This window comes from Entelurus aequoreus, linkage group LG19 (assembly GCF_033978785.1).
Source record: "Entelurus aequoreus isolate RoL-2023_Sb linkage group LG19, RoL_Eaeq_v1.1, whole genome shotgun sequence".
Classification (NCBI taxonomy): domain Eukaryota; kingdom Metazoa; phylum Chordata; class Actinopteri; order Syngnathiformes; family Syngnathidae; genus Entelurus; species Entelurus aequoreus.
The window spans coordinates 27502711-27530680 of record NC_084749.1 but is presented as its reverse complement, the minus strand read 5'-3'; the positions used below and the strand labels follow the sequence as shown (position 1 = coordinate 27530680).

At 39.5% G+C, this 27970-nt stretch overlaps 1 protein-coding gene across 2 annotated transcripts in view; it reads right to left on the bottom strand.

Annotated features, from left to right (window-relative positions):
- The window catches only part of LOC133635240 (collagen alpha-1(XXIV) chain), a 251057-nt gene that overhangs the window by 9194 nt on the left and 213893 nt on the right, over nucleotides 1-27970 (bottom strand). For both annotated transcript variants that reach the window (XM_062028200.1, XM_062028201.1), the window contains 15 exons: nucleotides 27890-27943; nucleotides 25953-26006; nucleotides 23178-23234; nucleotides 19552-19605; nucleotides 17440-17493; nucleotides 17297-17350; nucleotides 13078-13131; nucleotides 11375-11482; nucleotides 6102-6209; nucleotides 5879-5986; nucleotides 3997-4050; nucleotides 3863-3925; nucleotides 3022-3075; nucleotides 2857-2892; nucleotides 1078-1113 (listed from right to left, as the gene is read on the bottom strand). In XM_062028200.1, the coding sequence (XP_061884184.1) occupies nucleotides 1078-1113; nucleotides 2857-2892; nucleotides 3022-3075; nucleotides 3863-3925; nucleotides 3997-4050; nucleotides 5879-5986; nucleotides 6102-6209; nucleotides 11375-11482; nucleotides 13078-13131; nucleotides 17297-17350; nucleotides 17440-17493; nucleotides 19552-19605; nucleotides 23178-23234; nucleotides 25953-26006; nucleotides 27890-27943 (948 nt within the window). The remainder of the gene's footprint in view (nucleotides 1-1077; nucleotides 1114-2856; nucleotides 2893-3021; nucleotides 3076-3862; nucleotides 3926-3996; nucleotides 4051-5878; nucleotides 5987-6101; nucleotides 6210-11374; nucleotides 11483-13077; nucleotides 13132-17296; nucleotides 17351-17439; nucleotides 17494-19551; nucleotides 19606-23177; nucleotides 23235-25952; nucleotides 26007-27889; nucleotides 27944-27970) is intronic.

The window sequence follows — 27970 nt, the reverse complement described above, 5'->3', positions numbered from 1 at the left end:
ATGATTCTTCTTGCCACCCTTTAAAAATAATTGGATATAACTAGGGCTGCAACTAACGATTAATTTGATAATCGATTAATCTGTCGATTATTACTTCGATTAATCGATTAATAATCAGATAAAAGAGACAAACTACATTTATATCATTTCCAGTATTTTATTGAAAAAAAACACAGCATACTGGCACCATACTTATTTTGATTATTGTTTCTCAGCTGTTTGTACATGTTGTACAAGGTTTATTAAAAAAAAATAAAAAATTGCATCTGCGCATGCGCATAGCATAGATCCAACAAATCAATGACTAAATTAATCGCCAACTATTTTTGTAATCGATTTTAATCGATTTAATCGATTAGTTGTTGCAGCCCTAGATATAACATTTTGAAATGACATAATCTAGGTGGAACCCGTGCATCATGAAGGGCAAATGTAGGCCAAACAATCATGCAAGTGACCCACTGTGGCAATCCTGTACAACAGAAGCCAAATTTCATAGCAAAAAAGGTTGAGATTGGGAAGAAGGTTCCAACTTTAGCTCAAGCTAAAGTTTATGACCCAATGCTAAGAATGCAACAAAGCCCTCCTGCACCTGCACACTCACCGCTAAACAAATCCATTGTCTTTTTTTTTCATACGGTGTTGATCTGGAAATAGTGGCTTCGGCATTTTGTTGGTGTGGCACCGGCCGGAGATGTTGACATGCAGAGTTTCAAGCACTCTTCATTCTCTAGCGGGTGACTTTTCAAATGATGCTACACATTAGCAGTGCTGCTACTTATTGTAGCAAAGCTTTTGCCGCATAAATGTTCAACATATTCCCGCTTGAAGCCAAACCACCGCCAGACGATGGACCCCGTGCTGTTTTTTTTGGGAATTAATTCTTCCTCCATTTTTTACCAGATTCGCACCTTTAGGTATGAGGGATTGGCTAAATTATCATTAAATATTTGGTTTACCAATACATTCTAAAATCTCACTAAATGTTCTGAACCCTGATTTCAGTGTCATATAGGGGAGAATAATATGTTTAAATGATAAAGAATGCAATTTAAATGACATTTTGCTGCAACTTACTCTGGGTCCTGGACGTCCATGTGGTCCTTGGGGCCCCTGAAAAATAAAATTTTGGTGTGAAAATGTTCAAAATCATCACCATCATTTTGATGAATGTGAAAGAGTGCAGGCATAAAGCTGTACTGTATGGCCAAACTGTATCTCCACACTTGTAAAAGTCTCTATAATGTTGTAAAGAAGTATAATTGGGATTGGAATTCTAACATGTCTCTGTCTATGTCCATATTGGTGCTTGAGTTTTCATTTTTTGAGACATCATTTGGAAGTGTTTTTTTATTTTTTTGCCTGTAGCCTGTGTATAAATAGAAGAGCTGAGCAAGACATGTCATCTTATGCAACACTGTTGACTTAAAAAACTTCACACATTTTTTTTTAAATAAATGCCATTCAAGCACAAGTATAAAACTACAAAGACAGTATGAATCTTTTGAAGCAGTGCCCTTACTTGTAGAAGTAATCAATTTACACCACCACAAGGCTCACAGAAAATAAATAGAAGGACTTGGCAGTGTTGGGACATGATGAATAATTCTGAAGGCCATCTTCTTAGTTTACATTACATATTATGAGCTGGGATAAAAGTGAATATGCAGAAAATGCTGCGGTTTGTCATTCTAACAATTTGACACGGCATTTCCTCGAGAATGATTACGCAAGGTTGTTTGAGAGTACAGCAAGGCCACACAACGAGGGCCAGCAGACACAAGCATATCACAGTGATAACATGATGGTTACTCAAGCTGCCACTGAAACCCAGCTTGCTTTTATTTACTGTTAAATACAGTGGAGTCGTGCTATTCAACTACGACCCGGGGGCCAAATCCGGACCAGTTAATTTCCAAACTTGGGAAACGAGCATTTTTGCAGCAAATTCCTAAAAACACAATAGTGTTCCTGTTGTTTAGAGGAACTTGGACCACTGTAAACACATTGACAAATCCTTGCATTGACATTTTAATCTTGCTAGCAAACATAGAACACTTGTGATTTACAAAAACTGAGGCATTCCTCAAGGTACCCCTTTAAGTTATTACCTTTTTTCCCAAAGGTGTTGCTGTAGCTTGGAAACTTCAGATGCAGTCAGTAGTCATGTGTTCAATTTTTTAGCTATACAACTAGTGTTCCTCAAGGTTGGATTTGGGATATTCAACTTGTGGCCCGCGAGTTCAGTTCAAAAAACTTATGTGAGACTAACATTTTAGTAACAGATTCTTGAAAACGCTAGAGTTCTGTCATAGAAATGATCTTTGACTGGCTTTTGTGCAGAAGGGCCCTAAAAACAGCAGAGCTCTCCTGTAGCCCTGGCAAACTAAATCGGCCAAAATCAAATGCCTATTGTAGAGGACGCTGGTTCTCCGGACAAAATAAGACTAATGGTGAAGTGTGAAGTCCTGTCCCACGGTCCTTAGCTTTCTGAAATGTTGCCCTAAAAACCATTTAATTGAATATCCCTTCGGTAGAGTACAGTTTTTCCCATGCATAGTATTTCTTTTAGCCATAAACCACTTTAAGAATGATTTTGCAGTGAGGAATCTGCATGTATCAAGTCGGATGCCATAGCCTAATCTTCATATACAATAAACACAAGTGTATCGTAAAAAAATCTATAATCTTTATAATTTATAAGTTTTGGATTCTTTTAGTGAGTTTTCCTTGCCCGTATGTGGGCTCTGTACCGAGGATGTCGTTGTGGCTTGTACAGCCCTTTGAGACACTTGTGATTTAGGGCTATATAAATAAACATTGATTGATTGATTACAGGTTGGAATTTGATCTTACCATTTCACCGCTGCTACCCCTTGGACCTCGTGGCCCCTGCAGAAATAGAAAATAAACATTTTGACTAATGTTTTTCTATTTTGTATTTCTATTTTCATTGCCCCCTGTTTTAATGAAAATAGACAGTTTAATTGCACACGCATACACTCACACACAGAAACCTACAGGTTTTCCCATTGGACCCATTTTTCCTTCAGGTCCTACTGGTCCAGCGAATCCCTGAAACAAACAATAATATTGAATGTGACTTGAGTTTTTTTGTAAAATGACAGTTACGGAGACTGTTGAAGGGAATCTTACAGTTTTTCTGATTATCTTAATTTCCAGACTACGAGCCGCTACGCTTTGAACCCTCTGCTTTGTGCAATTCTGCAACTAATTCATGAATTTTTCGGATTCCAAGCATCATGTCCTGCAAATAACTTTAGCCTTGTCACATCAGACCCATGAAATTGCCCAAAAGGTCACGGCGGACTAATGAAATTGTCCACAATAAATTGAACACACTTATCATGAAGACACAACCCCCAGCCGAAGACGATTGACCCGACCATTAAAAAAGGAAACAGCGGCAGCATGGAACAGAAATTGACCACAACCATTTGGACCTGTAAGGCTGAACCACCACACACCGAAGAAGAGTGAACAAGTCCAGAGGCTACCCGCCTTGATAAGAAAGTGAAAGCAAAAACGAGGCAGGGAAACCGCTGGCCGAAGCAACTCCAACTGATCTCAACTCCGACACCGAAAAAGATAAAACTAACTGCCCCATAGTGCAGGATTACAGGAACTGTCTTTTGTTAAATTTGTGAGTGAACACAAGTACCAGTGTAAATACTTCATGCTTCAATGTGTACACCAGCGGCTAATAGATATATGCGACCAATATCTGTATAAATTACACTTTGTCCAAAACTCGGGCGGCTGATATCCATTCAGGTGCGCTTTATTGTCCGGAAATTTCCATACTTCAGAGGGTTTATCGATAACTACAGCATGAACTTACCATAGTACCCATTGGGCCCTTGGGGCCGATTAAACCTTTCAGTCCTACGTCTCCATTTGGACCCTAAGGAAAGGACAATATTTTAGTTTTTGATAATTCAGCATACAGTTGGTGCACTATTTTCTTTTTTTTACCTTTGGACCTGGAAAGCCCTGCAAACCAGCCATTCCCAGATTGCCTGGTTCCCCCTGGAAAACACATGATCATCAACAAGGTGTTTTGTTCATTTAATAACAAGACAAAGTTCACAGGAGTGTACAGATATGTGTGAGTAGGTGTCCTGTTTTCTTCTTTTTTTTGTTGCAAGGCCATTACCAACCAAATAGAAATGCAATATGTTGGCCTTTACACAACCCTGCTGCATTTCAAAAGAACTCGGGGACATGCACAATGTTTTATGTCTGGATCAACAGTAGCCCCAGCCCATAGTCACACACTACATCTAAGACACACACTGTGATAGGGGTTCAAGTGTCTGCACCCAAATCGGTCTGAGGTCTGTCTGTCGTCCATGGTGGCAGCCCTGATGTTTATACAGCCAGTCATCCACATCCTCTAGACAGATCCACTTTTGGGCCAACAACTTTGGCTAAGAAACTCTATTCACTAAATAGTGTAAAACGATCTGACCCAAGGGCTGAATTTTGTTCTCCATTTCATTAACATAAATGGAGATAGGAGGGAAGGGAGTGGAAAGCTGAAAGGATTGAATGTTGTTTTCTTGAAGAGTTACATAAGTAAAGCACCTTTTTTGGGGTCTCTGGAGTGTGAGGATCTTACATAACATGGCCTTACCAAGCAAAATGTTTCCATCCAAGGACTTTGTAGACAATTCTTAGACTCCATTTTGGCTAGAAAAGTGTCCATCACATGCGTTCTGGAGCTGACTGCAATCTGAGCCCCCAAAAGCTATATTTAGTTAGGTATTAAAATATGACCTTTTACAGTGCATTCGGTAAGTATTCACAGCGTTTCACTTTCACCACATTTTGTTATGTTACAGCCTTATTCCAAAATGGAATACAGTCATAAATTTTGTGCAAATTTATTACAAATACAATAAAAATCACATTTATATAAGTATTCTCAGCCTTTGCTCAATACTTTGTTCATGCAACTTTGGCAGCAATTACAGACGCACATCTTTTTAATACGATGCTACAAGCTTGGCACACCTATCTGTAGGCAGTTTTGCCCATTATTCTTTGCCCATTCCTCTTTGCAGTACATTACATTGCTGTATTCATCTTTCTCTCTATCTAGCTCATGACCGTAGGTGAGGGTAGGAACATAGATCCACCTGTGAATTGAAAGCCTTGCCTTCCGGCTCAGCTCCCTGTTCACCATGACAGACCAATACAGAGTCCGCATCACTGCAGAAGGCCTGTCGATCTCATGATGCTGCATTCTTCCCTCACTCGTGAAGATGTACTTAAAATGGTTTATTGGGGCAGGATCTCATGGAACCATGGACTCGGACTTGGAGGTGAAGATTATTCGCAAAAAATCCTGCAGCCGTGAAACCTGATGCCCTCAATGCCCTGACTGCATCGAGAAATTCTGCACATAAAAGTTATGAACAAAATTGGTGACAACGGGCAGCCCTGACAAAGACTTACTGCCGGCAATGTGGACTAAGCTCTGACACCGGTCATACAGGGAGTGGACCGCCAAAGTGGACGGACTAGGAGCGCTCTTTACAGGCTTTCCCAAAGAACACGGTTGAATGCCTTCTCCAGGTCCGCAAAACACATGTGGACTGGTTGAGCAAGTAAAAGGTGTGTAGTGATGACCAATTTTGGTCGCCACTTGCCATTAATGGTGGGTCCCGCAACCAAACCAATCATCACCGAAATATTTAGAAGATTTATCAAAGTCTAATAATAACTTAACTGTTGACATCTAATGCCACTTAAGAGGTATAGTTCTCATTTTGTTCATGGAATTCCCAGTTGTACAAGCTCAGGTTATTAAACCTTTGACTTTTACCTCCTATAAATACTTGAAAGTACTCACTGGTTGTCCTTTGGTTCCTGTCTCGCCGTTCCTGCCTTGGTCACCTGCAGCCCCCGCCAAGCCTTTTAGCCCTGACAATCCCCTATCTCCTTGGAGGCCCCTGTCCCCCTGAAACAACACAAAAATGTACAAAGTTAGCATGAGGTTAAGTGTCGAATAGAGTTTTACTCAAAAACATGCTGTAAAAAAATAATTGATCAAACTTTATTAATGTTGTTTTCACCTTCTGACCAGGTGCTCCAATATCTCCAGGTGGTCCTGAAAGACCAACACTGCCCCTAGTACCTGGACGTCCAGCAGGTCCTACTAGCCCAACCAAACCTCGGTGACCCTGAAACATCCCAAAGTTGGTGAGTTGGTGAAAAAAACAAAGTATCACTGTATCCAGACGGATTAGAAGAATACAGTCAACAACAGATGAACAGTATTTTTAATGCTATGTACAGGGCTCCATAAAACATTCAAAAAACAAGAAATTTAGCTCTATCAAAGTTCAGCATGCTTAGGCCAAACACATTTTTGAAATGTGTGCATATTTGTAAACCACAATGTTGATGTCTGCTCTCCTCTCTGCTGGTCATAATATTTCTTGATAATATGGAGTATAAAACGGACTACTTGTTCACGCCGCAGACCAAACCAGTTTCCTGCTCCATCAGCAGCGTGGTGAGGCAGAGTAGAGCGAGTGGTATTAAAAAAGCTGATTGAGTGGGTCCTTGCCTCACATATGGCTTCTGTTCTTTGATCAACATGATTGGAGTCGATACGTCTGAATGAACCTGCTTGGAATTTATGAGCTAAAACCCACAATCCACAGGCTTTGAGAAACTCTTGCATAAGAAACAGACTGAGCTTAAAAAGGAAAATACTGGCCGAGGCCTTCACAAGAATGAATTTAGACAGAACTATTGGGCTACAGTAATACAAGCACAGGGAATCATACTACATAGTAAACACAGTAAAGCAGGGGTGTTAGACTACATTTTTCTAGGGGCCACATTTCCAGAAAGGTAAGAACCCGGGGGCTGGACTTCTCCCCTCACTATTATTCTTATTTTGTATATTCCTGAGAACAAGAATGCTCTGCAGTGTACATTTGATTTTATTTATTATGTCAGTGTTACTAAATTCAGAAATGAAAATAGCACTATATGCAACAGGAGAGCTCCTTTTAAGTAACTACTGAAAATAAAAACTAAATCTGGCCCAGGGATTACACCAGACTGGCCCCGACTTCAGATCAAATCTTATGGGTGTCACACCGCGGTGAGGGATGTCTTGTCTTGGTTTTTTCTGTTTTGTGAATTGCATGTTTTAGTTTGAAAAGTAACTCTCCTCTCGTTTCAGGTCACTTACCCTTCTTTTTGTGTCATCAGTCTGACGTCATCCCTGATCCCTGATTGTTTCCACCTGTTCCCCATTACCCTCATGTGTTTTATAAGCCCACGCCTCCTTTTGTTCTGTGCCAGAATGTCTCGTTTGTTTGTGCCTCTCTAGCCTCCTGTCCAAGCCTTGCCTCGTCTCTTGTTTGAATATCTTGATCCTGAATTTCCTTGTTGATATTTTGAGTTTTCTTTTTCTCCTCCTCAGCAGAATGATGTTGGTTATTTAGTTTTTCAGCCGAAGTGTTGAGTTTTCTGTTTTTTCTTACAGTTCTTTCTTTTCCTCAATTTTTTGAGTGACACCTTTTGTTAACCTTTTTTAGATAAGATACAGTGTAGAAATGTTTTATAGCCATTGTTTCTCCTCCTTTTGGAGTGTTTTTTGTTTATGATAAATTTCATAGATTATATCCTGCGCCAAGTTTAATTCGTTATTGTTTTTGTGTTTCCTCCTTTCGGAGTGATTTTCGGTTGTTCCTTTTTGTGGAACCTTTTTTCGCCGACTAGTCAGGTTATAGCCTATGTTGATTTGCCCTGACTCTGGAGGTGAAAGAAACTTTCAAAATAAAAGCCTGCCGGATTGTTCCCTACTCTGCATCTGAGTCCCATTTTTGACCAAGCCTGACATAGGAGACACTAGCTCACTCCTGCTGTACTGTATAGGAGAACTTGGAACACTGTTGTGGGGGGTCGTGGTCTGCGGGCCTGCCGCGGAGCGGGGTGTCCAAGGACCTGCCTCGAAGCACAGCTGGCAGGTGATTGGATTATCCAGCTGGGGCTGATCATCCAATCACCTGCCATGCTTATTAGCAGCAGCCGGGCCGAGACACAGTTGTTGGGAGTTGGAGCGAGCGGACACACGGGCACGCAAAACCAAAACAGACTGAAAAGTCGGAGAGCGGAGTGATGACGTGGCATGCTCACACGGACTAAAAATTTGCAGAGCAGAGTGCTGACCTGGTGTGTAACCAAAATAAAGCAGTGTCCAAACCAGACTGCCGGGCTTCCAAGAAGGTCTATTACGGTCAGGAGAACCCACAGGAGGGCAACCTCCACCACTGTATTCACATCGGCAGATCTTTTGACGATTTAACCTCCTAAAAGCCAGTGTCTACTGAGGTTGGACACATGTATTTTGCACTACAGGCCTGTTTCTTTCTGAAATGTGTAACTCCGACAAAAGGAATAGACCAAAAACAAATGTCCACTACTGAGAATGTTGGTTTTCAAAGTAAGAATAATAATGAAGGGAGAAGTTCAGCCCACCGGTCCTTAGCTTTCTGGAAATGTGGACTCCAGAACACTTCAGTTGAATAGCTTTAATCTACAGTATATAAAAGCGCTCCAGTGTTTTGAGGAATCTGCTGCAAAAATGTTAGTCTTGTTTGATTTTTTTAAACTGAACTCGCGAGTCGGTCTGGTGTCATTCGCGAGCCGGATTTGACCCTGGGGCTGCCAGTTGAATAGCCCTGCAGTATAAAGATGCATGCAGATATTTCTACCATTAAACATCATCTATAAGTTTGACGTCTGTGTCCATGCAGTCGTAAAAATAAAATAATTGACCTATTCAATGCAAAGTCAATTTTTTTTAAAGAGTTTATATCACAAACAGCTGAAACTTTTTCAGCCCAACACCTTCTTTAGAACGGAATTTAGCACATTTAGATACAATATATTTATATATGGCCATACCTTTGGCAAACTGGATTAATGGACGAATTAAAAAGCACACAACAAATCAAAATGTTGACTCCATGAAAACAAGTACTGTCCCTAAATTTGGGCCAGCTGCATCTGCTGGTCTGGGATTAAGTGTTATCTAATGGTGAGGTTGCTTAAGGCAACCAACTGAATATAATTTCCCTAAACCACCTTCACAAAAAATAGGTATTTTCCGAACAATATTGATGCATGGGAAGTCTTGACATTTGTTTAACCTAAAAAAACCTGATATGCACTTTATAGTTTGCCCAATTTCAGGTAGAAACGTGTTGAAACACATGGAAGGATCCTTTGTATCCAGAAAAATCCCCTTTAAGGAATATATACTGTGTTTGACTCACCGATTAATGAAGTGTTAAGGTAATATCCATACACGTTTGTCTGTTCATTTTTTCCACAAAGCTTAGCTTGAGGCGAGGCAAGATGGAATATCAAGATGACATGGAATTCCTTTACTTTAACCATACCAGTTGCCTTGAAAGGTTACATAATTATATCAATTGAATATATAATTATAATAAAATATATAATTATACATTTCCCATATCAAATAAAATCAAAACAAAAACCTTAACCAGAAATGCCTTCCTGCTAGGAAACTGGCAGCATCAAGACAACAACCATTTCAATTTATGTACCGCTGCTCATAGCTATTATATGTCAAACACAGCAGAAAGACTCCGAACCCATCTATTAAATAAATCCCATCCTTTCACAGAGTGCATCCAACTGGCAAAAAGAGTAGAACAGAGCATGGGATTGATCATAAAAAACTGACAAGACATTTTGTAAATAAAGCCAGTGAGATACGGCTGTGCTCCTGTAGGTTAAAGCGGCCAAAAATAGTACTGGCAGGTTGGTTTAAAACACGACTAAAAGGGAAAAAAACAAAATCAATGAAGAATTGTATCTGTAATTCGCAAGTACAGTTGTATCATGTTGTTGTCACACCACAATAGTACTTTTTTAGGCTAGAAAGTAAAATGTTTTCCCTTCCCTAAAAAATTACAGCATTCAGGCATGGCATTCTAAAAGTAAGAAGCCAGTCAAACTAAACATGGCATTTAATGAGCAGTACTGTATCGGAAAAATTCTGAAAATATGAAACTGAAGACCATCATTCAGTCCTGAGATGCTGCTAAATATCTCAACCTTTGTTATATAAATGATATAACCACATTTTACTTTGTCCTTGGTCAACTTAAAGTTAAAGTTAATGTACCAACGATTGTCACACACACTAGGTGTGGTGAAATGTGTCCTCTGCATTTGACCCATCCCCTTGTTCACCCCCTGGGAGGTGAGGGGAGCAGTGAGCAGCAGCGGTGGCCGCGCTCGGGACTCATGTTTTAGCAATAGGTTTACTGTTACTGCAAGTAGTTTTATTGTAAGTACCTTTACACAGTGCAGTGTTGCAATGCCAGCTCGAGGTTTTTTGTGGCCCTAAACAAGATTTTGTTTGTGGCCCCATTTTGGTCTTCCAAACTGTATTACTATTGATTTTATAAGTTGCTCGTCAAGGCTCCAAATGTCAGTAGCACTTATGCTAAAACCTTGCACTACAAAGTATGTGACATTTATTTAAATCACAGGGGTCAAACTCAAGGCCTGGGGGCCGGATCTGGCCCGCCACATCATTTTATTTGGCCCTCTAAAGCCTGGAAATAATATGTGTCAATAAAGTACTCTTACTCTCTTACTAAATGTGTTAGTTCTTTCCATTTTGACAGCAAAAAAGACATGTACTCCATGCATTCACATATGTTTAAACTTAAATATCATCTAATATTGCAACAAAATATATTCAACTTTTTTGTTAAAATAGAAAAAAAAAACGTTTTATCTGATTAACTTATGATTTCAAATAAAGTTATACATCAAATTGTACACTGTAAAAATTACAATAGATTGTATGGTAAAAATTATGAAATGTATTGTCGATTTTGCAGCATTTAACTGTAATTTGAAAAATCTACAAATATTATTCTTTACATTGTACGTAAAAAAAAATTGAATAATAAATCAATAATTGGCAATTGTGTAATAATACCAATCACTGAGGGCAAACATACCTGTGATGTGGCTCTCAATGAAAATAAGTTTGACACCCCTAATTTAAATCTTTTGCTTATGTGAACAAGCAGTTAACATGTGAATGAATCAAAAGAGGAAAACAAGGAAAAGTCAAAGGAAGTTTTTCAAGTAACAAATGCTGATGACTACTTGTCTGTGCTACATAATGGAGATACAATCTTTAAATGCAAGATTTATAAGAATGATTTGTAGTTAGAGTGATAAAAAGTCTCACTTGCGATTGACTGCAATGTTGCAAAAGTAAATAAACATGGTGATTCTGCAAATAATACTGTATGATGATGTCAATAAGTACCTGCCGTCCTTGTTTCCCAGGTAATCCTGGCAAGCCAGTCAGCCCTGGGGGTCCATCAGATCCGGAGTAGCCCTTCATGCCTTTGGGTCCAGGTAAACCAAATGGCCCCTTCAAAAATATCCAAGCGATTATATGAGCCGGAAAATCTGAGTTTTCTTCATTCTTATATGTCAACATATCTTATGCCATTATACACCTTAGTTGGATTGCATTCGTAAAATCTGGAAAGGCATGGTCAGTATATTACTCGACATCCTTAGATTACTAGTATCATAAATCTGTATGTTTTATACATTTAGAATTATGTTTGGCTTGACACTAAGGCAGTGTTTTTCAACCTTTTCTGAGCCGAGGCACATTTTTTTCATAGAAAAAATTCTGAGGCACAACACCAGCAGAAAACATGAAAAAATGAAACCCAGCAGCCGATATTGACAATGAAAAAGTCGTTCTCTCAATTGTTTGATATGACTTTAAAGCATAACCAAGCATGCATCAATATAGCTCTTGTCTCAAAGTCGGTGTACTGTCACCACCTGTCACATCACCCCTGACTTATTTGGACTTTTTTGGTGTTTTCCTGTGTGTAGTGTTTTAATTCTTGTCTTACGCTCCTATTTTGTTGTTGATTGTCATGTCATTTACAGATGTACTTTGTGGATGCCGTCTGCTGCTCCACACGCTGTAAGTCTTTGCTGTCGTCCAGCATTCTGTTTTTGTTTACTTTGCAGCCAGTACAGTTTTAGTTTTGCAAAGCCTTCCCTAAGCTTCAATGCCTTTTCTTAGCGGCACTCAGCTTTTGTTTATTTTTGGTTTAAGCATTAGACACCTTTTTACCTGCAAACCATTGTCGTCGTTCCCGACATCTACAAAGCAATTAGCTACCTGCTACCACCTACTGGCATGGAAGAGTATTACACGGTTACTCTGCCGAGCTCTAGACAGTACCGACACTCAACAATGGCACATTTGCGGATTATAATTACTGGTTTGCAAAAAATATTTTTAACCCAATTAGGTGAAATGACATAATCTCCCACGGCACACCAGACAATATCTCACGGTACACCAGTGTGCCGCGGCACAGTGGTTGAAAACACTGCACTAAGGACTAAGTAATTCATAGATTTGTCTGGCTCTCTTTGCGTACAATTTCTATATACTGGTAGCTTATTAAATGAAACTTTATACTTTATATTAAAAACGTTATACTTTTTCCAGGTTTTATTTACACTTTTCTTGCCTGGGACAATTGCCAAAGGCTACACTAAAGTTTGAATTCTCTTAGTGCATGAATACCATTGTTAATCGAAATAGAAATTGTTATTGGAAGGTTGTACAGGAGTGGCTAATTTAAAAAGTTGTAGTGGCTCAAGTTAACTAAACTGTAATGGCAAAGTACTGTAAATAAAAGTGAAGAGTGCCCTTAGTTCTGTAATTCTGCCAAGATTTCTCTGTAGTCCATGTAAAAACACGCGTGGTTCAGTCCCTGCTTTCTATTCTACCCGGTACTCGAACCTGGGTCGCCGGCATGATAGGTGAGAGTGCTAGCTAACGAGCTAAAAGCCTACGCGTTATCAACCCGATATCCAGCAGTGCTCTAGAGGTTGTCAGAGAGTGAGGTTTACCAACGTACACATGGCCCAGCCACAATAGCTGGCCTCTGTTGCACATATGATGGGTTTAAAAGATGTGATACTCACTTCGACTCCAGGAGCGCCACTCAAACCCCTTGCTCCTTTTTTCCCTCCAGGACCCTGAATAAACACACACAAAAATGGAATAAAACACACACAGCAGGCATGAAGAGAAACATACAGAGCAGGAATGGCAAGCGGAAATGTTTGAGACATTTCAAGTCTGTAATATGAGCCTCATGGAAAACGTTGGGTTCATGACTGTATCCTGTCCTTAGTAGGTACAATAATATGTTTATATTTGTAGCTTTTGAAAAACACTACAAATATACACAGTATTATGCTCTTCGAACAACAATATGATAAACAACTTGAGTTTCATCCAACACCACTCTACAGTACTTTTTTCTTTATAGAGAAGAATAAAAAAGCATATCACCAATTTTATATATTATATTTAATAATTATTTTTTATTATTAATACTTTTTCCCTGTTCTGATGAATGTTACATTGAATGCAAAACATATAATTACTGTAAGTTATATTGAAAAAACCCTAATGTTAGGGATGTTGCAATCAACATGTTTGGGCTCCGATCTCAATCTGATTTTTGGCCTCAGATTCGACTCGATTTTGAGTCTCGTCCGATATTTTGACAATATATTAAATAATTGAAAGGGCCTAACCTACTAGGATCTAAATAACACGCATTAACCAGTGTGTTCAAATTATGAAATAAGGCTTGAAATGGTGACGTAGTAAACGCAATGCATTGTGGGTCTTCCAGGCTTCCGAATAGCTTATTTACACGGCTGTATGCATGGCTTTGTTCTTTTCTTTAACAAGTTCAAAAGATGGCACAAACGTGCGGCATCGATCAGAGTCGCAATCGTTGTCATGATCGCTTCAGGGAAAAAAGAAACGATTTGTCAAGTCAAGTCAAGTCAACTTTATTTATTTAGCACGTTTTCAACAACTTTTAAAATGAACCAAAGTGCTTTACAGGTTAAAAAAGCATAGAGCAAAAAACAAAACAAAACGAACAAAGAACATAAACAATGAATGAGCTGTACAAGATAGTGCAAAAGCAATACAGGAAAAGGGGTCGAATAAAAAGTAAAAATTTGCAAAATAAAAATAATAATAAAAGTGCGACCAATTGTAAAATAAAAACTAAAGCGAACGAGGGGGGTGGGGGGGACGACGACTAGAAATGGTGGCCTAGTGGGCGGACTCAGCTCAGGTCAGAGCTGAGCGAGAAGAGGTAGGTCTTAAGAAGGGTTTTGAAGATTTGGTGAGCTGTTTCTTATTTCAAACGTGAAAGCAAAGCCAAGGAACTCAGGTTAGTGAGCTAATAAAAAGATTGGCAAATAGCCTGGATGGCAGCCATGAGACGATCAAGCATCACTATTACCGCCATCACCTGGTACATGTTGGTGGTGTGTTCACGGCATCAGACTGGTACGTTTGAACGAAAGCATGTTTTATTCTGTTTCACACAGAATTTAGTAGGTTAGCGTTAACGAGCCAACCTTGCTACGGCTTTTTAAAAGTAATATTTTTTTCAGGGAAACTTGCTTATGAAATGAGGCTGGGCACCCTCACTCCATCTTTAACACATCAGAGATGAAAGCCGCAAATGACACACAATTCGAACGGAGGACAATGAGCCTTAACAGACTTTGCATTCTGAAATTCTTCAGCGGTGTAAAAACGGACTCTATTGACAAGCTCTAGACACGTTTGGCTTCGACAATGGCCGCAGCTTACTCAAATCTTTTTTCCGTTGAACGTGCTCATATGGATAAATTCTACAAATTTTACTTAGTTTCAAGAAGTAGCGAGTCTTTGGAATAGGGAATAGTTTGTCTCTTGATTTTTTTTTATTTTGTACGATCCAGTTTGTTTCTCCCGCTCACGTTACTGCAGTTACAGTACAGCCATGTAAACAACAGGCCAGCAAAAATGGCTATTGTCGTCCCACAATGCATTGTGACATCACATGATCTTTCGAGCCTTTTGTTGCACGTGATCTATTAAGACTGCGTGGAGAATTAATAACTGGTGCAGATCGCGCTATTTAAATGACGTTTTTGCGTGTAATAATTAGATGTCCGATGATGGCTTTTTTGCCGATATCCGATAGTCCGATATTGTCCGACTCTTAATTACCGATTCCGATATCAACCGATACCGATATATACAGTCGTGGAATTAACACATTATTATGCCTAATTTTGTTGTGATGCCCCGCTGGATGCATTAAACAATGTAAAAAGGTTTTCCAAAATAAATCAACTCAAGTTATGGAAAAAAATGCCAGCATGGCACTGCCATATTTATTATTGAAGTCACAGAGTGCATTATTTTTTCTAACATGCCTCAAAACAGCAGCTTGGAATTTGGGACATGCTCTCCCTGAGAGAGCATGAGGAGGTTGAGGTGGGCGGGGTTGGGGGGGGGGGCGGGGTTTGGGTAGAGGGTAGCGGGGAGGGGGGGGGTGTATATTGTAGTGTCCCGGAAGAGTTAGTGCTGCAAGGGGTTCTGGGTATTTGTTCTGTTGTGTTTATGTTGTATTACGTTGCGGATGTTCTCCCGAAATGTGTTTGTCATTCTTGTTTGGTGTGGGTTCACAGTGTGGCGCATATTTGTAACAGTCTTAAAGTTGTTTATACGGCCACCCTCAGTGTGACCTGTATGGCTGTTGACCAAGCATGCCTTGCATTCACTTGTGTGTGTGAAAAGCCGTAGGTATTATGTGATTGGGCCGACACGCAAAGGCAGTGCCTTTAAGGTTTATTGGCGCTCTGTACTTCTCCCTACGTCCGTGTGCCACTCCGTACAGCGGCGTTTTAAAAAGTCATACATTTTACTTTTTGAAACCGATACCGATCATTTTTATATTAAATTTTAAAGCATTTATCGGCCGATAATATCGCCAGCCCGGTATTATCGGACATCTCTAGTAATAATAATAATAATAACAATGGATTAGATTTTATATACCGCTTTTCTATTATTAGATACTCAAAGCGCTCACAGAGAAGTGAGAACCCATCCTTCATTCACACCTGGTGGTGGTAAGCTACATTTGTAGCCACAGCTGCCCCGGGGTAGACTGACGGAAGCGAAGCTGCCAATTTGCGCCTCCGACCACCACCTATCATTCATTCATCATTCATTCACCAGTGTGAGCGGCACCGGGGGCAAGGGTGAAGTGTCCTGCCCAAGGACACAACGGCAGCAATTTGGATGTCAAGAGGCGGGGAGCGAACCTGCAACCCTCAGGTTACTGGCACGGCCGCTTACCCACTACGCCATACCGCCCCTACTACACGGCTTTCACTATGGAGACACTCATTTATTGCACATTCATGTTACCATCCTCCTCCCTGTGGCATTTTGCACCACTTTTTATGGCTATTTTAGGCAAAGTCCTGAAAGTGCTTGTGTCGTCGTTGTGTGTGTGTAGCATGCTTAGCCATTCCCTTTTCTCTAATTCTGTCTTCATTAGAGAAACTTAGTTTATTTTACCCCGTGTTGGTGAGGATTAGTATCTTAGAAGCGGCTTCACATATTAGATAGATGACGCGTTCGTTGCAGCTTGCTTTCAAATTTGAGTCGGTGTTCTCCTGGGATTTATGCATTTCCTGAATGCGTGAAACAAGGAATCCGGAAATATGAAATGTTGTCTTCCTGAGCATGTGTCAGCTGATATCCGATTAGTTAAAAAAAAAGCTAACATCGGCCCCCGATCTTTAGGTAAGTATACTCACAGAAAAAATACATTATTTAAGTTGTATAATCATGAGCTTCACAAAAAAACACAATTACAGAAACTAGGTTGGTTTGCATTGAAAAAAGCTAGATATATTTTAATGGTTACAATACCATTACAAAAATGAGAGAGAACCTTGAATTCAGGATGGCCATTAATCTGGCAATATTTGTTTATTCTTTTCAGTCAATAATATGCAGCTAAAGCATATTAACAGGTTAGATCGTCGTGTTCTTTTTTAATAAAACCCAATAAAATTTGAGCTAAACCATAAAGCACAGAAAATAAGCCCCGAAAAAAAAGCACAACATGCAGTAGTGTCTGGTGACAAGGGAAAAATCCATTTGGGTGCTGTGGTCTGTTCTGTTCAAGCTATAAAACGAGGGATTCTTTATAATCCCCAACATTAAGTTAAGTATGAAGTCATTCTATTATAGGCCATTAACATGCCAACAAATAAGCCTGTATTCAAATTCAAAGTAGTTCTTTGATTTGCACAAACTTACCGGAGAACCCATCTCGCCTTTTGAACCTGGATTTCCAGGCATGCCTGGTGATCCCTAAAAAGCAGAAATAATACCAATAATACAATGTTACTGTATATGCTCACACAAGGCGCATAGACCCATAACATAAATTACTGACGTACTGGTAGGCCTGGTGGTCCAACAGCACCGCGAGATCCAGTGGTACCAATATGTCCCTGAAACACAAAATAATGACATGTTTGTAACAAATCAGAAGTGGAAAGAGTAGCTCTAGTGTACTGTATGCATCATTCTTGAAACCTTTCCAACAGGGAGGAAGAAGAATAAATTACTGTAAATTATTATGGTTACCACACAAAAATCGAAACTCCAGACTTTTGGTCATTTAGTTTCAATGTTAAAGAATTTAATCTTATTCTTCCTGGGGGATGCGTGGTTAACATGACTGCCTGCAGCCAAGTGGTTCAAACCTCTCTGTGGCTTGTAGAGGTGGGAATCTTTGAGCACCTCACGAGTCGTTTTAGATTCAGGAGCTACGATTCCATTAAAAATCGATTATTGATTCATCTTAAATTTATGTACATTGATGCAGCTTTACATTTATTTTCCTTTCACTAAATAAGCGTTTATCACTTGCAACTTAAAAAAACCCGATTAATTTGGAATAAAACAGTTAAATTAATTCCCACATTTATTAAATTAATGAAAATGTGTGAAAAACTGGAACATAAGTGCCCTAAAATAAAAGAGCTGGTCGGATCTCTCGGTGAGGTGGCTCGCTGCAGTCAGTTTAATTTCAGAGATGCCTGCATTAATTTATTTACAACACATACATCGATTATTCATGTTTACTAATAGATTTTATAATCGCTCGTGTCCAAACTGCATCTAAAAATCGATTATTTCCCCCACCTCTCGTGGCTTTCATTGTTTTTTTGCGGGTATTCCGGTTTCTTCCCACAGTCTTAAAAGATACACGTTCGGTTAATTGTATGAGATAGATCCCTGCCATACTTGCCAACCTTGAGACATCCGAATTCGGGAGATTGGGCGGTAGGTGTTGGGGGCGGGGTTTGTATATTGTAGCGCCCCGGAAGAGTTAGTGCTGCAAGGGATTCTGGGTATTTGTTCTGTTGTGTTTATGTTGTGTTACGGTGCGGATGTTCTCCCAAAATGTGTTTGTCATTCTTGTTTGGTGTGGGTTCACAGTGTGGCGCATATTTGTAACAGTGTTAAAGTTGTTTATACGGTCACCATCAGTGTGACCTGTATGGCTGTTGATCAAGTCTGCCTTGCATTCACTCATATGTGTGTGTAAAAGACGTATATATTATGTGATTGGGCAGGCACGCTGTTTGTAAGGAGGGAAAACGAATTTGACGACATGTTGTAGAGGACGTTAAAGGCAGTGCCTTTAAGGGATGCCCCCAATATTGTTGTCTGGGCGGAAATCGGGAGAAATTCGGGAGAATGGTTGCCCCGGGAGATTTTCGGGAGGGGCACTGAAACTCGGGAGTCTCCCGGGAAAATCGGGAGGGTTGGCAAGTATGATCCCCGCTATTCATGAGGGTTGTGTTGCAAGACCAAATGCAAAGAGCAAATAAATGTGAGTAAGTGAGATACACATAAAATGTCTAATTTTGACACTGTTACATGCCTCATCCGAACCCTCCTGACATTGATATTCTGCTCTGATTTAGGGTCAACATTTGCAATGAAAGTCTTGTAATTACTGTATTAGATTAGACTGAGCTCCAGAAACCCTTACGGTCTCTTTTTATTTGCCATTGTTTGCTTGCAACAAGCTAAATGCAGGGAAGCACAATCCAGGTTTAAGCCTTACACATATAGAGCCAGAACACTTTTACAGAGGTTTTGGTATTGTAATTCCAGAAACAACTTACTACTAGATCAATCAATCAATCAGTCAATCAGTCTTGAAGGGGTTCACAATCTCACAATCCCCTGATCTAAAGCCACATCCGTCATCCATGTATGCTGTATTATTATGCTGTATTTGATACTTCAAAATTATGTATTCATAAAATATTGTCAACTTAGGGCAAATGAGATGAGATTTTTGCAAAAAAAACTGACGTTTTTTGAGAAAAAAATTATATATTTAGTTTTTTAAATAAAAAACGCAAATGCTAAATTGTGACTATTTGACTGTAATTTTGTGAATGTGAAACAATTCACAACGTTTACCTTTTACCCAAAGTAATCTAGAATAGGTTTCTGGAAATGAATGAATTCATTAAAGTATTTTCTACCTGATACCCTTCATCTCCTGGCTCTCCACGATCTCCCTGCTCTCCTGGTGGACCCTGTTTGGATACAAATGTTCTCTGATAAAGTCCCATATTGTATGTGGCATCTGAACAGAGCTTCAAATGACATGAGGTAGTGTAATTTCCCAATGAGCCTTGCTTTAAAGCAGGGGTCTTCAGGATTTTTCAGGCCAAGTACCACCAAACTGATGAAGAGATGGAGCGGGACCCCCTACTTAGCCTATATATCTTGTATAAAACTGGGTTTTAAAATACCAGCGGGTAGGCTTATCACTCTTTTACTTGTGCTGTTTTGCTGTGTTACAAAACGATCAATTTTTCTGATCCAAATGTTTAAACATAGACCAGGGACACCTTAACATAATGTGAGGCCCCGGGCTGAGAAGTGTAAATGTTTAAATGTGTATTTCAAGACATTAAATTTGTGGAAAAATTGCAGCGGAAAAAAAAATAAATTTTTTTTTTTTAAATGTCTACCTCAACCAAAAATGTCACTACCCCCTTGTAGTACAAGAACTGTTGAAGAACTCTGCTTTGAGGCAATGCTAGTTGCAATCGTGAGAAGAACTTGCTTGATGGCAGTGTGTTAGTAGACTATGCAACATATTTAAAACCAAGGTGAATGTTCCTTAGTTGCCAAATTGTTGCTGTTGTGAGATAGACATCTTCAAAAATAATGTCTTATTTGATATCATAAATGGCTCTCGCTTTGATCAATAGGACAATGGTTGGTTTGATTAAACAACAAACACTTGTGGAGCCCTAGGGCCAAAACGGGCATTACATCTGTTCCTTATATGACATGATTGTTCAGTTAGAAGGTTAGCAGTCTTTTTTTTTTGTCCTGTCCAGCTTCTCAGGCAAATCATATAGTTGATGTAGATGCCCATATCGGCTGTTCAGATTTACTTTACAAAAGTGTAGGATACTTCTCCTGTTGCCTTATTTGTATTTCACTTTATTTAATGTATTTATATTATCATTTGGTGCAGCTGGGCCGGAGCAGGAGGGGACAGAAAGGGAAAAAAAGGAAGAGAGAGGGGGAAATTGTGGGGACAAGAGGGGGATAAGACAGAGAGACAAAAACAACAACAGCAAACACAACAACAACAACAACAATAGAGCAACATCAGCAAATACAATATGTACAAATATGATGGTAAAAGTGATAGCAAATAAGCAGTAAATAATAATACAGAAATGACAATGAGCATTTTTACACTACAAATGGAGCAATACAAATACCAATAGAAATAGCGCTATTGATAATGAACAATACCAATAATTTACCTCTATTATCAACAATACAGTTGTTTAAATGCAACAATACATATACGTAATGATAACTTGAGATACGAAAGAATGCAGACAAATGGAGGGGAAGAAAGAGAAGCAACCTATATTAACCTTGTAGATTGTTATTGTAACAATAGGTTAAGCTTTGTCAGTGTGCCATGTGTTACCCGGTTTACCCTAGGACAACAATGTTAATATATGTTTGATGAAACGTGATGATGTGCATGAGTGTATGTATGTATATGTACAGTATGTGTATATGTATATTTGTACAGTGAATGTGTATGTAGGTACAGTATGTGTATATGTATGTTTGTACAGTGAATGTATATGTACAGTATGTGTATATATATGTTTGTACAGTGCATGTATATGTACAGTATGTGTATATGTATGTTTGTACAGCGAATGTACTATATATGTACAGTATGTGTATATGTATATTTGTACAGTGAATGTGTATGTAGGTACAGTATGTTTATATGTATGTTTGTACAGTGAATGTATATGTACAGTATGTGTATATATATGTTTGTACAGTGCATGTATATGTACAGTATGTGTATATGTATGTTTGTACAGTGAATGTACTATATATGTACAGTATGTGTATATGTATGTTTGTACAGTGAATGTACTATATATGTACAGTATGTGTAAATGTATGTTTGTACAGTGAATGTATATGCACAGTATGTGCATATGTATGTTTGTACAGTGAATTGCACCCACCCCTTAACCTGAAATAGCGCCAGAAAACCATGAGCATCATTCTCAGAGCTTTGATGAACGTAAATGAGTTTAACTGCCATTAAACCACTGACAAGCAATTAAATCATATTGGGCAGTTATATATAACATGGCAGCTATTTACAAAAGACTTGTGTGAATTCAATAAACTCAAGCAAGCCTGCTTCCTCTCTCATTCTATCTTACTGTAAAAATAAAAAAATGTATCTACTGTATGTTCATAACTTTTATGGACAGAATTTCTAGGCGCAGTCAAGGCGTTGAGGGGATCCGGTTTGGTGGCTGCAGGATTAGGTCTCTGCTTTTTGCAGATGATGTGGTCCTGATGGCTTCATCTGGCCAGGATCTTCAGCTCTCACTGGATCGGTTCGCAGCTGAGTGTGAAGCGACTGGGATGAGAATCAGCACCTCCAAGTCCGAGTCCATGGTTCTCGCCCGGAAAAGGGTGGAGTGCCATCTCCGGGTTGGGGAGGAGATCTTGCCCCAAGTGGAGGAGTTCAAGTACCTCGGAGTCTTGTTCACGAGTGAGGGAAGAGTGGATCGTGAGATCGACAGGCGGATCGGTGCGGCGTCTTCAGTAATGCGGACGCTGTATCGGTCTGTTGTGGTGAAGAAGGAGCTGAGCCGCAAGGCAAAGTTCTCAATCTACCGGTCGATCTACGTTCCCATCCTCACCTATGGTCATGAGCTCTGGGTTATGACTGAAAGGACAAGATCACGGGTACAAACGGCCGAAATGAGTTTCCTCCGCCGGGTGGCGGGTCTCTCCCTTAGAGATAGGGTGAGAAGCTCTGCCATTCGGGAGGAGCTCAAAGTAAAGCCACTGCTCCTCCACATCGAGAGGAGCCAGATGAGGTGGTTCGGGCATCTGGTCAGGATGCCACCCGAACACCTTCCTAGGGAGGTGTTTAGGGCACGTCCGACCGGTAAGAGGCCACGGGGAAGACCCAGGACACGTTGGGAAGACTATGTCTCCCGGCTGGCCTGGGAACGCCTCGGGATCCCCCGGGAAGAGCTGGACGAAGTGGCTGGGGAGAGGGAAGTCTGGGCTTCCCTGCTTAGGCTGCTGCCCCCGCGACCCGACCTCGGATAAGCGGAGGAAGATGGATGGATGGATGGGTCTACTGTATCAAAATCAATGTTGTCATGAATTATTGACCTATTCAAGGCTGTAATTACCAAACCTGAAATAGTCCACTCTGCAACTTATTTTTTTTAGAAATATTCCATTTTTAGAATGTTCCCACCATAAAAAAACAACAACTTGTTATTTAAAAAAAAGCCCATAAAACATTAAAACAAATGTTGAAAAACTATAAAAACAACTTCATATCAATAGATAGATCTGAAATTGTTGAAATATTTCAAGCGTTGAAAGTAAAAAAATACGAATTTATTGCTGACTTATGACACTTTTATGAGCGGACCCAAAAGTAGGCGTGTATAGTCAATCTTAAGGTTGCACAAGGGTTAAACATATTTTGCCTCGTTGTGTGGCTTGGATTGAACAGAACAAAGGGGTATAGGATCAGAAAGGAGGTTTTAAGGAAAGCAAGACCTACTGGTTCACCTAAGGGCCCTGGTCGTCCTGGAGTCTTATTGTCCTCGCCTGGATAACCCTGAAATTGAACAAACACATTGACAATTACGTGATGGGGAATGTCTACTTGTTGACTTTGGCTATACATTCCGCTAAGGCAGGGGTCGGCAACCCAAAACGTTGAAAGAGCCATATTGGACCAAAAATACAAAAAACAAATATGTCTAGAGCAGGGGTGTCAAACTCATTTTAGATCGGGGGCCACATGGAGGAATATCTACTCCCAAGTGGGCCGGAATGGCAAAATCACGGCACGATAGCTTAAAAATAAAGACAACTTCAGGTTGTTTTCTTTGTTTAAAAATAGAACAAGCACTTTCTGAAATTGTACAAATCATAATGTTGTTGTTGTTGGTTTTTACAATTACCTGTTGCGGTTAATAGTATATATACTTTATATGTCTTTAGTTATATTTTCTGAATAAATTATGTGATAATGTTCATCAGTCGATTGATGTTAATTTTCAATCTATGAAGATAAAATAAATATATCAAAATCAAATTACAGTATGTTATATATGTAGTTTGCTCATTTTCCTCGACTGATGTACTAACATCATGTGGTTTATTTTGTACATACAGTATGTAGCATCATCTACAACTGGGGTGTCAAACGTACGGCCCAAGGGCCGGATCAGGCCCGGCAACAGATTTTATCCGGCCCACGGGATGAGTTTGCTAGGTATAAAAATGTACCTGAAATTTTTGAATGAAAAAAACAACTGTTCTAAATGTGTCCACTAGATGTCGAAACAGCAATTATTTGTATATTTGTAGATATAAATGATAAATGGGTTATACTTGTATAGCGCTTTTCTACCTTCAAGGTACTCAAAGCGCTTTGACAGTATTTCCACATTTACCCATTCACACACTGATGGCGGGAGCTGCCATGCAAGGCGCTAACCAGCAGCCATCAGAGGCAAAGGGTGAAGTGTCTTGCCCAAGGACACAACGGACGTGACTAGGAAGGTAGAAGGTGGGAATTGAACCCCAGTAACCAGCAACACTCTGATTGCTGGCACAGCCACTCTACCAACTTCGCTGCTACATATGTACAAAATAAATCCCATGATGTTAGTACACCAGTCAAGGAAAATTATCAAACTACATAAATAACATCCTGTAATTTGATTTTGATATAATTTTATCTTGATTGAAAATTAACACCAATGAGTTGACTGATGAACATTATCACATAATTTATTCAGAAAATATAAATAACGACAAATAAATTATCAACCGCAACAAGTAAGTGTAAAAAAAAAAAGCCAACAACATTATAATTGTACATTTTCAGAATGTACTTCTATTTTTAAACAAAGAAAACAATCTGACGTTCTCTTTATTTTTAAGTTATCGTGCCATGATTTTACCAGTCCGGCCCACTCGGGAGGAGATTTTTCTCCATGTGGCCCCTGATCTACAGAGATACAAAGAATTGTTATTGCGACTGATGTACTAACATGTGGTTTATTTTGTACATATGTAGCATCATCTGCTAAGATACAAAGAATTGCTATTGGACACATTTAGAACAGCGGTTTCTTTCATTCAAAAATTTCCGGGTCATTTTTATACTTAGCAAACTCATCCCGCGGGCCGGATAAAACCTGTCGGCGGGCCTGATCCGGCCCTCGGGCCGTACGTTTGACACCCCTGGTCTAGAGCCACAAAAAATGAAAAGCCATATATAAGTCTTATAATGAAGGCAACACATGACCTAAGTGTCAATATTAGCTATAACAGCCTACTATCAAAATGACTATGTGTTGCAGGCTAAAAAAATATTTGTTGACAGAAATGTTGAAATTTTACATTTATTCTACACATTTTTACAACATTAGAAACCATTAGTAAATCAGAGGCTACTCAGAAGGTGAGATAACTCCTGGAAATTACTGGCCAAAGATATAGATGTGTGTGCCCAAGTTGAACGAAACGGCAGGCTGTCTTCTTTTATTATATTTATTACAATCTTTGGCTAGCTAGGTAATGTTTGCAAATCTTTGTTGACAGAAATGGTGCTAAGGTTTGCTGTGGTCTGGAACAACATGGCACACAAACAACTATCTGAAATGCAGCCATTATTACATACAGATAATGTGTCATGAGACATGCAAAACTAAATTATATACAAAGAGGATATAAGTAAAGGATATTAAATGAGCTCAAATATAGCTACAAACGAGGCATAATGATGCAATATGTACATACAGCTAGCCTAAATAGCATGTTGGCATTGATTAGCTTGCAGTCATGCACTGACCAAATATGCCTAATTATCACTCCAACAAGTCAATAACATCAACAAAGCGCACCTTTGTGCATTCACGCACAGCATAAAACTTTTGGTGGACAAAATGAGACAAAAAAGGAGTGGACGATTTTACATTGCGTCACAGTCCACACTATGGTGAGTTCAAGCACTGCTGAAATTAGTAGGACAAAACGATGTTCACCAAATACTCTCATCAGTGAAGCATACACACAAACATATTAAACAGAGGGCTTTCTAACAATTGGGAAGGTTTGTGTCATGTTTGTTCTCAAACAAAAAACATACTAAAAATAAACAATTATTTTTCCCCCCATCTTTTTCCATTTTCAATCGTTTTTAAAAAATGCTCCAGGGCGGCACTAAAGAGCCGGATGCCGCTCGAGAGCCACGGGTTGCTGATCCCCAAACTAAGGCATTATTCATGAAATGAAAATAAAAAAATAAAACAAGTTTTACCTTTTCACCTTTAGGCCCTGGAGGTCCAATTGGCCCTGGCTTGCCAGGATGACCCTAAAGTGAGAAAACTAATTAGGCTAAGCAGAAACCAGAAATCACTCACTATCTGAAGCAAAAAGAAGAAATGGTCCAAGAAATACTAAATGTTGATGGTAAAGCTTTCTTGTCTGCATCTCTAGTATTGATTTATGTAATATGTGTATATTTCCTTTGGAAGTGATCAATCAAAAACAATCTTTAACAGGAAGTGTGAGGAATCCTATGTTTGCCATCAAAGTCCCTCGTGGAGGCAAACCAGAATTCTAAACTATAACACAGACTAAGGAGCTGTGGCTGAAGAGTTCCAGGACTGGTGTCACAAAAGTTATATTTCAAATCCTAACAACAAACTACAAGTTTTCCCCTTCAAAGTAATCCCCCTCGGAATCCAACGCACTTTCCCTGTCTTCCTTGCCAACCCTCATGCACTCATGGAAGGATTCTTTCGGCCTCCCCCGTCGACAAGGCCATCTTGATGTCGTCCACGACCCTTGATGACAAGAGGAAACAATCATACAGCACGGCGGTCTTCTTTGCCAGGAACTGTTGGACGCTCTGGACATTGTGAGTATTGTGTCCTGCCACAACTCTCACCTTTTTCCGTCTGCTTAACGATTGAGGTTGTTGACGTGTTGGTTGATTGAACTTGCCTTCATATTTAAGAACGCGATCAACAGTCCTGGAACTTTTCTGATACATCTTGCACGTTTCTGATACACCACACGTTTTAAAAGGATCAGTTGCACTGAATATCACCGACTTATCATACAGTTGTGGTCAAAAGTTTACATACACTTGTAAAGAACATAATGTAATGGCTGTCTTGAGTTTCCAATAATTTCTAGAACTCTTATTTTTTTGTGATAGACCCTGAACGGGACAAGCGGTAGAAAATGGATGGATGGATGGGTGATTGGAGCACATACTTGTTTGTCACAAAAAACATTCATGAAGTTTGGTTCTTTTATGAATTTATTATGGGTCTACTGAAAATGTGACCAAATCTGCTGGGTCAAAAGTATACATACAGCAACACACACTATCAGTTTTGGTGATATAGAAAAGTTACAATCAAATCAAATTATCTTCATGGCATGGCCTCTTAACTTCATTGATTGATTGATTGAGACTTTTATTAGTAGATTGCACAGTACAGTACATATTCCGTACAATTGAACACTAAATGGTAACACCCGAATAAGTTTTTCAACTTGTTTAAGTCGGGGTCCACGTTAATCAATTCATGGTATAAATATATACTATCAGCATAATACAGTCATCACACAAGTTAATCATCAGAGTGTATACATTGAATTATTTACATTATTTACAATCCGGGGGGTGGGATGTGGAGGGGGTTGGGGCGGGGGGGTTAGGTTTGGTTGATATCAGCACTTCAGTCATCAACAATTATATCATCTGAGAAATGGACATTGAAACAGTGTAGGTCTGACTTCGTAGGATATGTACAGCGAGCAGTGAACAAATGTGAGTGATTTTGATTGACAACACCTGTTGACTTCTCTGAGCCCATTTAAATAGGGCTCATGTGATGCAGTCATTAGACTCCGTTACAAACGCGACAATGGGAAAGTCAAAAGAACTCAGCACAGATCTGAAAAAACTAATCATTGACTTGAACAAGTCAGGAAAGTCACTTGGAGCCATTTCAAAGCAGCTTAAGGTCCCAAGAGCAACTGTGCAGACAGTTGTTCGTAACTATAAAGTGCATGGCACAGTTTTGTCACTGCCACGAACAGGAAGAAAATGTATTGGAAAATCGAGACAGCCATGACATGATGTCCTTCACAAGTGCATGTAAACTTTTGACCACGACTGAATGTTTGTGCGCATTGTGCAAATATGTTCGTATAGAAAGCACAAGTAGAACAACTCACTGTGTAGCCTGCCAATCCCGGTTGCCCTTCTATGCCCATGATGCCAGGTTGACCCTAGAAAAACGAAGAAAATACACCAAA